Source organism: Sebastes fasciatus, chromosome 21 (assembly GCF_043250625.1).
Source record: "Sebastes fasciatus isolate fSebFas1 chromosome 21, fSebFas1.pri, whole genome shotgun sequence".
In the NCBI taxonomy this organism is placed as follows: domain Eukaryota; kingdom Metazoa; phylum Chordata; class Actinopteri; order Perciformes; family Sebastidae; genus Sebastes; species Sebastes fasciatus.
Window position 1 is genome coordinate 22,359,817 of NC_133815.1, and position 12,422 is coordinate 22,372,238.

The window sequence follows — 12,422 nt, forward strand, 5'->3', positions numbered from 1 at the left end:
GTGAGTAGAAGTTGGTTGGTTAGTCGGGAGCTGAGCGGAGTCTTGGAGAAAGTTTCAAATCTGTAGACTTTATACAAAGCTGATCAGCTTTATATAAGGCTGAACAGGCCCACCTACTTAATAATCAGGCAATTTTTCATCCATTTTTGGTCTGAAAGTTGGAGGGGTGGGTTTACCTTGTAGAGTGGCACAAAAGAAGGTCCTGGTTGGTCAGTTACAATAAGGGGGAAACAATTAAACTGTGTCTGGATAAAAATGGAATAAACACCTACTACTACTACTACAGGACAATTAATACTGTCTACATGTCTGACAGGATTAATGAAAGAAGACATTCCCTCACAATGAAAGGATTATGTATTATGAATAATAATAATAATAATAGCAGCAGGTCAACAGGATCCTTTCACCTGCTGATAATAAAGGGTTGTTTATGGTTCAGTTTACTAGCTAAATGTTTTGATTTAGTTAGGTTCAGGTTTTGACATTTCTCAAAAAATGTTGCCGCAAAATATTATATTTATTTACTTTTTATATTATTGGTAGTATTCTTTTTTTTTAAAATAATGTATATTTTCTTCCTGGGTAAAATTGTCCTCCATTTGTTTGTGTCCAAGTGCTTCTAAATGTGTACGTGTGTGTAAGAGAGATAGTTGTGTGTGTGTGTGTGTGAGAGAGAGAAAAGCATTTGTGTAGGTTCTCCCTTGCTAGTGAGTCCCAGAGTATCATATCTATGAACATCATTACATAAACTGCATTGGAATGAATTGAAACCAATGCATCAGTTGCCATCAGTTATAGTTTACTTAATTTCTGCCTAATAAATATGTTGATATGATTCATGTAGATATGAGCCTCACAAACATTTGTTTTTCTAAATAGAACAAATAAAACCTTGACTATAAAGTATTAAAGGCTAGTTAATACTTGACTTGTCTGTTATCACTGTAGGTCAACTGGAACATAGGGGCTTTTTAAAGTTATCATAATTAAGGTTTCAAATATAAACCAGTTATGAAAGTTGAGCCATAAAAAGCAGAAGTGGTGTGTTTTTTTAACTGTTAGATGTTAACCTGCTTGATGTAAAACAGGAAACAGCAGCTGCAAGGTTTCACAAAAGCAGAACTGATGAAGCATTTACTGGTTCCTGAAACGCTTCGGATCAGATCTGCTGAGGACTTTCTGCAATTTGTAGATGAATGATTTTGTAAGATCTTTAGGGTCATTTGGAATGCAACTGTATTAAATCAATGAATCTATAGAGATACACACATAGATATACACCTTAAACCTAGTACGCAACTAACAGTTATTTTCATAATCAATTAAACTGTCAGTTATCTATTTTATTATAAAATCAGAAAATGGTGAGAAATGCTCATCACAATTTCCTGGAGCTGAAGGAGACGTCATCTGTCTGGTCTTGTCCAACCAAGAGTCCAAACCCATAATGTTAAGACAAAGAAAAGCAGCAGATTGTCATATTTTAAAAAATGTCTTAAATGATTAATCAATTATCAAAATCATAGCCCATTATTGGTTGATTGGACTACCTGCCAAAGACTTCTTGTACACCGTCCCCTAAAACTGCTGAGACAATACAGAACCCGTTTGATTTGACAGGTCTTTACAACCCTTATGTCCATCACTTAACTGTACTTATTCCTACCATGAAATGGCATTTATTGGCTGGTTTTGTGTAGTTTATGATTATATAAACACTTTACATTACACAAATTGTATTACAGTATGTAGAATAATGACTTACACTAGCGCCCGTATCAACGAATCACTTTCATCACCTATCGTATGTTGCAAAAGTACCAACATCTTTCTTCATCCAGGTTTTGTATGACATTGTTGTGCAACTGATCGAATGTGCAATCTTGAACCAATTCCTGATTCCACTGAACTGTTACTTAACTAAAATAAAAAAAACACAAACATCAGTTAATCCATTTTTAATAGGTAATACAATCAAAAATAGGGAAACAAGAGTTGAACTGAAAGGTGACAGATTTCCATAATATTGAGCAATAATGTTTTTAAACCCAGTGTCACGGTCGTTTCCCTCGTTTCTGAACAAATATGGTAGCAATTCATGTGGGCCTCGGTCCAGAGTTGACCGGCTTTATAGAGATGGAATACCCTTCAGTTTGAACTGCTTGATGATGGTGTATTAATGGGGCTGGGTCAGTTGTCGTAGTGTGTTCACAGTTTATATCTCAGAATTATTCAAGTAAAATGATTGACTTAAAAGAATCCTTTGGCATGAACGATTTTCATTAACCTGAAATGAACGCTGTGGTAATTTCAATATGCATACACTGCCTTTTATCGTCACTGACTTGCTTAGTTGTTCCACTCATGGTCTCTTTGGATCGCCATGGCTATTGCATAGGACATTAATCACCATAATAGTGTCAAGGGACACATGCCATTTCCCATAGAAAGATCTGGACACTGTAACAAAGTGACAAGGAAATCTGGAAAATTACCTGAACACATGGCTTATTAACATTATTTTTTGGTCACTGTCCATGTAGCATGACTGAGGCTTGCAGTTTTTTTTTTAGTTTTTTTTACCTCGTGACCAAGTGTTATTTTAATTCATGGATTTATAAACCCAACCCAAGTTGTACAGAATCATAAAAAACAAAACAGAAATTTAAACATACGTTTTTTTTCTCTCAATAAAAATAATTTCAACATTAGTAATAACTTTTAAAAGTCACATTAAATTTGCACTTACATAAAAAATAAAAATATCAAGTAAAATATGTAACAACCCACTGCAAAAAGTGTCAGGGGGGGATAAAAACAACAGCTGTTGGCCAACAGATCAGACCTGGGTTGTAGAAAGGCTGTTGTTGCTTAGGCACCTTCATATATCAGCCAGTCTGACAATAACTATTCTGCATATTTTGCATTGTGTTAAATACTGCATAAATAAATCAACTCTGAATCAAGGCTATAGGGAAAAAACATTTGGTACCTATAGAAAACAATATTTCATTTGAGCCGATCGTTCTTCACATCTTTCCCTGATGTTCATGTTGTTTATATTCTCAAGACAAGGGAATCGACTAAATGAAAATGTTAAGCCAAAGAGAAATTTCATATATTTTAAGGTCTCTGGGTTAAGGCGCAGAAAAGCTATCTTTTACATGTTTCTAGCATTAGAGGACACTTACAATACACACAATGAGAACAAAGGAGAAGTACCATTTTAGTTTTGAAAAAGCGTGTAGTGCATTAACTCTCTACATAGACACTCTTCTTTTATAAGTTTATATTTAATGACCTTAACTGCAATTAATTAAGCTGAAATCTACCAAAGTGCATGATGCATAATTTGTATTTTATGTAGAACGTCATGGTCCGTTACCTCTGTCGGTTATTTCCATGTTAGTTTTAGAATAAGGACATCATTTTGTTAGTCTTTTTTTGCTATGGATAACCTCAAGTGTTTTAGCAGAGATGTTTATGGTCAAAGGAAGTAGCCATATAGTAGTTCAACTTTAGATTAAAAAGACATCGAATAGAAATAAGACCTCGCATGAGGAGAGTTGACAAGTCTGACATCTCGTTGCTACTTTAGTTCCATAAAGTAGAATATCACACCAAGAATGCAGATGTGATTTCTGATCGCCAACTAATTCTCCATTGACATTAGAAGCAGATGTTTTGGGTGTTATCCAAAATGCCGGTCTTCAAAACGTAAAGGACTTTATATTTAATCTATTTAGAGCTGTAACATCACAGCTCCACTGAGGAACTGTGCATCGGTATGATAGCACACGCTCAAAGATAAGGTTGTCATCATTGACTGTTTCTTCCATTTGGAAAAGTAGTGAATGTTCAATGATGCAGACCAAGCTTTCAGCATGAGAAGAGCTCAAAGGGGTCCATTTTTTAAAAGCACATACGTATATCTTAATACCTGTTAGCAATAGGCAGGTTTTGACTTCATTCTACAGTAGCGAATTAAATCGACTGTTTTGATTCATGTTTAGAAATGCACTTGCAGCAGCAATCTCTATCACATCCCTGACCTCTTGAAAACGGTGCATACATCATATGTCACCAGTGCATAACAATATAATTGCAAGCTTGGGATGCAAGCTTTTTTTGGGGGTTACCAAATTCAGCCAAATTCCCTATTTTGTATCCACTACAAAATGTTTTTTTCAAGTTTTGTCACATCAGTGTTTTCCTTTACATTTGTTGGCTTACTGTAAATTAGGATTTTTGTGATGACATGAACACTAGTAGGCTGTGGGCAAACAAAAAGTACTAAGTAGCTGACATGAAAATGTCTTCATGAAAGTGCCAAATGATTCCATTCAGTTGTGGGCTGAGAAATATTACCAACTATCTTCCCCACAATATAGTAACAAGGAATTAAATTCATATTACACAAAAAGACACACTTTGTGGCTTGATGTGCATAGCATATATACTGAAGGCATTACTCTCTGCTTTACAACAGGATTTAGTGTCATATACTGTTAGTTATATCTTGGGTCTCCACCCACTTATGAACTGCATGAGTTTCTTCACCTGCAGTTTGCTTAGCTTGAAGTCCTCTGACAAAATCTCCTCAGTGAGCTGCAGGAGTAAATTCCCATCTATCTTCTCCGACACAAAAAGAGAAATAATGTCATCTGTCAGGCCGATAAACCTGAGAGATTTGGACATCTCTTCAATAGAGAGACCGGCCAGACTGGACGGGGGCTGCCACTCTGCAGTGGGAGGAGAGGATGGACGGGTAGGAGTTAATGAGTTAGAGATGGAATAGATCTCTTTTGTGCCCTGCTCGGGTTGAGTAGGTGAGCAATTGGAAGTTTCCTGCTCACTGTCACAGACTGGTCCTGACAGTAAATCTGTGCACTTCGTCGTGGCATTTGATTTTGGTGTTCTCGGTGGTAAGATGGGGCAAGAGAGGCTCTGCTTGGTGTTAGATTCTTCTATTGGCTTGTCTCTGTACATTTCTGAGTTGAAACTTGAAGATTTGGTGCAGAACTGAGAAGCTTTGCTGCTGTGTGCACGCTCCCCATCAAAGTCCACCAGGCTGGATGTACAGGTTTTTGGGGTGTTCTGGGATCGCTTTCTGGGGTAGCTGTAGTAACTTCGACAGCTGGCTGGTAGAAAGTCCTCCATGCTGTGCGAGTCTACTCCACTGAAGTTGTTGGGCCAAGACAACCTGGAGGACATCCCGTCCGATGGCAGGCTACCACCGGGCAACGTAGCAGTTGGCTCATTGCTGTGGGATTTGCCCCAGTTACAGGGGTAACACGTGTGGCTTTGCTCCTGTGGGTCGGCCGCCTCTTGCTCAGATGCTCCACTACTGATGGAAAAATATAAAATCAATTTGCGGTATAAAACCTAATGTCGACCTCATTATACGGTTTAAAATATTTAACATTTCAAACAAAATCTTGACATTTTACAGCTGCTACAGATGTGGGTAAAGGAGAAACTTGAAACTAATGGACACAGTTAAATATATACAGAAAATAAATCAAAAGATCAAGGTGGAATTTAGGGGGAAGTTGAACAAAAGAGGAAAAAATACAAGGACATGGTTCTCTAGAACTATGAAATGATGTGTTAGCATAAACTAGCCTTTAAACTAGACATTTTAAAGTGAATTGTCTGAATTTATACAACCTAACTTTTGTCAAAGCAAATGTAATCTCCTGATTTTAGTCTTTCTTATTTTAAAAATCGGTGGAATGGGTGTCAGATGTGTGCTATGAAATGATGCCAATTCTTACATGTTGTGGAGACCAGAAGAATAATAGGAGAGGGTTGGACTTGGAGACCGAGTGTCTTGCTGCCGTGGCTTTGACGGGATGGGCACCGATGGCATCTGTTTCAAAGTTCGCGGAGGGATTGGTGGGGCATTCAAAAGACGACATTCTTCCTTCACCTAGAACGGAAATGAACCGACTTTGAAACTGACAGCAAAATCAGCATTCATTTTCTTCTGTAAAAATGAAGGTGTAAGACACTGCTTAACGTTATAATCCTTACGATTTTCATAAAATCAAACCCCATTTTTTACTATTTATGTTCTGCATTTTATCTGCAATAGCCATTCAAGTATTTACATTCAGTAATTGTCTCTGTATAGTAGTTTTTATTGGTAATGGCAGAGTCAACCAATCCCACGCTGGGTTCCCATTTCCTACCTAAGCACGAGGCATTTTAAGTTAAATGGTGTATACATGAAATCCAGTGCAATCTTATCTTTACCGTTCACTCTTTAAACTGTGTCAGAGCTGTATTAATTTACATCCTACTGCTGCTGCTTCACATTAAAAGCTTTCAACTGGCAAAACACAGGGTGACTTTTATTGTGAAGCAGCCACCGGAAAGGCAATGTATTTGTCACCACAGCTAGTGCTAATGGCGGCCTTTCATCAACAATGCCTTTACAAAACAAGGAAGCGGTCATTTGCAACATAGCTTTCGTCTGGGTCATTTTTTATTTTTGCAACGGAGGAGTGGAACAAGAAGGAACAGGCACAGTGAACTGTTCGATGACGAGAAGCAGGCGACACACCTCCAACTCAGCAAGTTAACCAACATTACTGTGCCCATCTGTTCTGTGGAAAACTACCCGCGCTCTGCTCAGCATGAGATCAGAATCGCGGGTGCAATTATTATTGAATGACCTCTTTATTAAAAACAATGTGAGTTTGTTTGGTTGCACTGTAATCTAATACACCAGTTGTCTCGGTTCTATATCTGACAAAGAGGATGCTGTTTGCTTTTGTATTACACTTGCAGTTACCACAGTAACCACGGAAATCACCAAATCAACCAAGACTGAGATCTTAAGGATTACAATGTTAAGTATGATAGATGATACTCACAGCTTCCGACTTGGGTGGAACCGGTGGTGGAGTAAGAGACGTGTCTGAACTGGGTGTTGCACCAATAGGACAAGTGACTGGGTATGACAGGGCTGCTGTTGTGCCACAGCCATTGTTGATGCCTCGAGTTCCCTCACTTGAAGAAGGTTTTGGGTTCTGACCTCTCAAGTGATCCAACCACAGCTCCTCATAGGGAACATCCGATTTGTTGAGGGAGGGTAGTTGGTTGGTGCTATCCATCAGGTCGGGGAAAAAGTGTTCATTTTCTCCAGAGTCTGAAGGGAGGCTATCAGAGGGCAGAAGTGACCAGTCTCCACATAGTGTCATACAGCCCTGCAAATTGACCTCGCTGTTGCCGTGCAGGTTGCTGCCGTACACACACACAGATAGTCGGTGGAAGGACTGGGTGAGTTCATCCCGGGCGTAAGTTAAAGAGCTGGGAATCTGCATGTGGTTGGGACAACCGTTGGAGCTGCTGCTGCCTCCGCTGCTTCCACTGCAAATGCCATTCCCACTGCTTTTCTTAGGGCTCTTACCGTCGTCGTTCCAGTCTATCCGCACATCCCGGACGGCACGGGAATAGTCGTCTATGTCAAACTGCTCCTGGCAGAAGGAGAACCAGCGATGTACCATAGTTTCAAGCCACAGCTCTCCTTGCAGCAGTTCCTCTGGAATAATAAATCTAGGCATGGCCATATGAAAGGGAAAATGGATGGGGAAGATTTTGTGGCTCCGTAGAACGCAGCACACAACCACCGTCTTCGTCTGAATGTTGACCAATTTGTAGCGATGACCCTCGCGGATGAGGTGGAGGTCATGCTGGTTGCGGGGCGGACTGCTGGGTACTGTGACGTTGACAGGGAGACGGGTTTTCTCCACAATGTTCCTGATGATGTGCTCGCCGTCCTGCATCTGCAGCTCCAGCGGACTGCAGGTGCTGAACCTGCCTTTGCACTGGAAAGGCAGGCTGATGCTCTCGTTGGTGCGGTGGTTCATGCAGATCAAGCAGGGCATCTTGCTTCGACCGATCCTACTGATGGAGTTCAGCTTCCCGATCTTCTTAAAAATTGTGTTGAATCTGGATTTTTCTCTGGAGGCCTTGGCATACAGGATCTCAGCCTGGCCCATTAATGTCAGTTCGTCACCGGTGCTTAGTGTAATGTTGTAAACTTCGGTATCTTCGTTGCATTCACCTGACGCCATCTGTGAAAAGATGACATATGGCCTAAGTACTGAAGAAATAAATGAGAGCATTTCCACCTTGTTTTTTTCATTTTCAAGTAAAAACTCTGTCATTAACTAAGTAATTAAGCATTAACAATTGTTTTCTGTATAGATTCTGTTACTGATTTATACAACGGTACGACGGTTGCATCACATCTTCTGTGTTGGTGTCAGTAAATGTGGGGGAAAAAATGGTTTTGTGTCCCTAAATATCAGTGTGGTTGGAAGACTGTCATATCAATTTATCAATTAAGTCTGAGAGGAACCTCAAGCTAAAATTTGAGAGATTGAGAAAGAGAAAAATATTGTAAAAGGGTCCATTTTAGTGGTGTCCTAGTCCTAAATTTGTGGTGCTGAATTTCCTGAAAATAAACCAAATATGTTTCTTTTAGGTGTTTTAGCAGGAAGATGTCTCGTCTTAACTGCAAATCTTAATTTATCGAATGTCCCTGATGTCAGAGTTGGAAGTCAGAGTTCTAGAGAAGTATGTAACATCGTATTGATAGTCCAAAAATATATTCATTTCAAATTTACAAATTCGATGTACCTTAACATTGAAAGTGATTTCTTCCATGACATATACCCTCTCAGGGAATGCTTTGGCCACCTCCTCCACGCTGTTGAAGTACTGCACAGGCTCCTTGACATCTCTGTCCTGCTCCAGTAGCTTAAACTGACCTGAAGTAGGAAAAGAAAATATCAATGCAACTGACAGGGTCAAGCATGGATTGTACTTTTCAGTGCTAGTATCAATAAAAAGAAAGGTTTGGGCTAAAGATACACATTGTTCCTACGATGATACACAACAACTCCTCTCAAACTGTCTTATATATATATTTCATTAAGATTTCAATCATCTTTCAAGGAGCCCCCCTGGTTTTGATATATACTAAGATACATCATCAAAAGACAATATCAATGAATTCAAGAGCATCGAGCATCCATGCAGATGTCGCTCACCTTCATAGTGCACTGGGATCTCTATTTTGGGCCCAATGACATAGTGTCCCTCCTCCAGACTGTGAGCAGTAATAGTCGTCCACTGACGGCAGGAATGAAGCAAGAGGTAGTCATTGTCTCTGAGCCCTTCAACCAACTGACCTGCAGGGATGAAAACAACAAGCAGAACACAGATTATACTTTACAATCCAGGAAATACTGTAATATTTCAAGGTACAGTAGACAAAAATATCAATTGTAAATCACTAAATTTAACAAACTTTCAGAATAATGTCTGATGTACTCGCATAAAACATCAACAACTGTCATGTAACATGTTGTCGTGACACTTGCAAAATGTCAAATGAATAGTAAAAGGTTGGTGAAATATAAAGTTTGATATCTCAGAAACAGATAGTTTAAGTTTTATAAGCGTTGTGATACATCTAGTCACTGTGTTTCAGCATTTATTAATTTGACACATAGTGGTGTCTAGAATGTGAGTCATGGCAGCTAAATTAATTTATAACGTCCATGGTTGGGACAAATTGTTAATGATTATCCCCAACAATAAAGTCAGTGTCCTGAGAAATTCCACGATTACTGTTTCCTACTGTTTCCTTTTTTTATACCACTTGTGAGCCTCCCAGGCAGGTTACAAGACATATTTAAAGCACTGACTAACTTAGTAATTATTTGGTGAGATCTGGACAACAGATATCTCTTTACATCCGTCAATCCTCTAACAAATCCTCATTCAAATACCATCTAAGAATCCACTACTTAAGCAGCTGATCGATAGTCCAGTGTTGGTCATGTATGGTTTTTCTTTTGTTCCTTTTCCCTGATGATGGGCCTTGAGGCTAAATGGTTGTGGAAGATGTGTATGAATGTGAAATTTATATATGTTTGGAAAATTGTAATGTTATTAGTGTAACACAAATATGATGTTGTATATATAGTATGTATGTGATAAATGTAATGTACTTGATTTTGGACCCCAGGAAGACTAGCTGGTGCCATTGGTGTCAGCTAATGGGGATCCTTTTTAAATTAATAAATAAAGATATGAGGGCTTAAAGATAGTGATGCAACTTTTAATAAGTAGACAAATGCCAACTTTTTATGTTAACTAGACACTTTTGTTGAGAATTAATACGACAAAACGCTGAAAAAATATACCACAAAAAGTTGTCTTAACAACAGTTTAACATATTTACATTAGCTGCTAACTAGCAATTTGACACTACTTTTTACATTCTCATGTGCAATATCACTGTTGTGTGCAATATTAATGTCCAACATTCATTATTTTTCTACTTTACCTTTTTTTATTTTACTTATCTTTTCTTATTTACTAATTTTACTAAATGTATCTTACTTAATTGTTATTCTATTAGGCACTGGTGCTCGAAATAGTACTTTTTTATTTTATACACTTGTATTTTATCCAATTGAACTTGTTGTAAGTTTGTTGTATTTTTGAGCAATCGCTTCTATCTTATCTTATCTTACTAACATGGCTGCATAGAGACAGCAGAGAGGTGACAAGACACATTTAAAGACATATTTAAAGACATATTAAAGACATATTTAAAGACATATTAAAGACATATTAAAGACACATTTAAAGACATATTAAAGACATATTAAAGACACATTTAAAGACATATTAAAGACATATTTAAAGCATTGACTAACTTAGTAATTACCTGGTGAGATCTGCACCACAGATATTAGGGCTTAAAGACAGTGACGCAACTTTTAATAATTAGAAAATGCCATCTTTTATATGTGAACCAGACACTTTTGATGAGAATTAATAAGACACGCTGACGAAATTAACCTCAAGAAGTTGTCTTAAAAAACAGTTTAACATATTTACATTAGCTGCTAACTATCCATGTAGCAGCCAGCAGAATAAACTAGTATACATGACAGCAGCATGTTACTGACCGTGATCCAGCCTGGCGATCTGCGGCAGCCTGTAAGAGCTGACGAGTTGGTCTAAAGGTAGAGACGTGGTGCTCCAGGTCACATCTTTCAGGTTGTTGTACAACATTGTTCCCAGCTCCATGTTGCTAGCTCTCATTAGCTCACTAGAGCTAACTAGCAGACACGGTGACACAAAGAGCTACACTAAAGATAACCAGCTGATCAACACATCAGTCTCCATCCACAGCTTCATGTTCGACACGTTTCTGATTAGTCGTCGCATGTTTCTCGTTTCATTTGTCTAGGTATCGTGAAGGTCCGCTGTCTCCTGATGTAGCAGAGACATGTTAGTTTAGCATCAGGCTAGCTGCTCTACAGTCAACCTCAGGGAATAACAGGAAACACGTCTTCATCCTTTAGAAATAAAAGCATCATTCCTGAGGAATAACGGAAGTACGTTTTATCCTTTTAAAATAAAAGCATTATTTATTATTATTGGGGTAAAACAAGAGTGAACAAGGAGGAATAACAAAAAACACCTTTCATACTTCCTCAGTGACAAAATGTTAGAGTAAAACATTGTGTCTATTGGCTGTTCACAAGTAGATGTATTTCTTTTAAAAGTGTTTACCGGAAGTTGTAGTTTTGTCACTAATGCTGACCATGCTGACAAATAAAAGATAAGAAAGCAAAATAAAGACGACCTAATCCAAAATAATACTCCATCTGGTGCTCCAGATGTAAGGCATGATGGGGAAAAAAAACACTTAACCAATTTATCTCTGTATATGTACTGCTACCCAGCCAACATCTGTATGTGGGCCCCATGTGGGTAGTAAATGGGCTAATAAAATGGGCCCTATATGGGATTGTCCGCAGGTTCCATAATGACCCAATGTCAATTGCCCACATAGATTCCATGCAGGATTACAATGGGTGTTATGTGGGCCCCAACTGGGCAACATACCCAAGACCCATCTTGGTCCCAGCTTTAAGTTCTATGTGGGTACTACATGGGGACTCCATGGGCTGAAATATGGGTTGTAAGTGGGTTTGTCCACAGTTTCCATGTTGGCCCCATACCAGTTACCCTTGTGGGTTTCATGCAGGAGTACACTGGGTGTTATATGGGCCCAGTCTGGGCAACATAAACCAAAACCCATCTCTAATTTCCCAGTAGTGACCCACCTAGGAACCACAAGGGTAACCCATTTAGGGGAGCCCATGTGGGACCTATTGAGTTGATTCAACTGGGCCACATTTGTGTTGCCCATTCTGAGCCCATACACTAATTTCCCATTAGTGACCCACCTAGAACCCACATTAGTTGACCCAAGTTGGCCCCATACCCACTTGGTACCCAGGTACCCCCAACATAACCCATGTGGGGCCCAAATAACCATGTTGGCTGGGTAATGCCACTCCTAAATATATGTCAGT

The 12,422-nt window shown here is 38.9% G+C and overlaps 1 protein-coding gene across 2 annotated transcripts; it reads right to left on the minus strand.

Moving 5' to 3' along the window:
- Window positions 1–1,945: 1,945 nt before the first annotated feature.
- On the minus strand, window positions 1,946–11,358 carry garem (GRB2 associated, regulator of MAPK1). Of its 2 annotated transcripts, none has more exons than XM_074621352.1 (6): window positions 11,004–11,358; window positions 9,069–9,209; window positions 8,656–8,786; window positions 6,885–8,087; window positions 5,781–5,935; window positions 1,946–5,350 (listed from the first exon to the last, which is right to left on the minus strand). In XM_074621352.1, the coding sequence occupies exons 1-6, from the start codon at window positions 11,137–11,139 to the stop codon at window positions 4,516–4,518; spliced, it is 2,601 nt and encodes an 866-aa protein (XP_074477453.1). In that variant the 5' UTR covers window positions 11,140–11,358; the 3' UTR covers window positions 1,946–4,515. The 2 variants fall into 2 exon arrangements, with proteins under 2 accessions (XP_074477453.1, XP_074477454.1); XM_074621353.1 differs by having other exon boundaries at window positions 4,442–5,347.
- Between the last annotated feature and the right edge of the window lie 1,064 nt (window positions 11,359–12,422).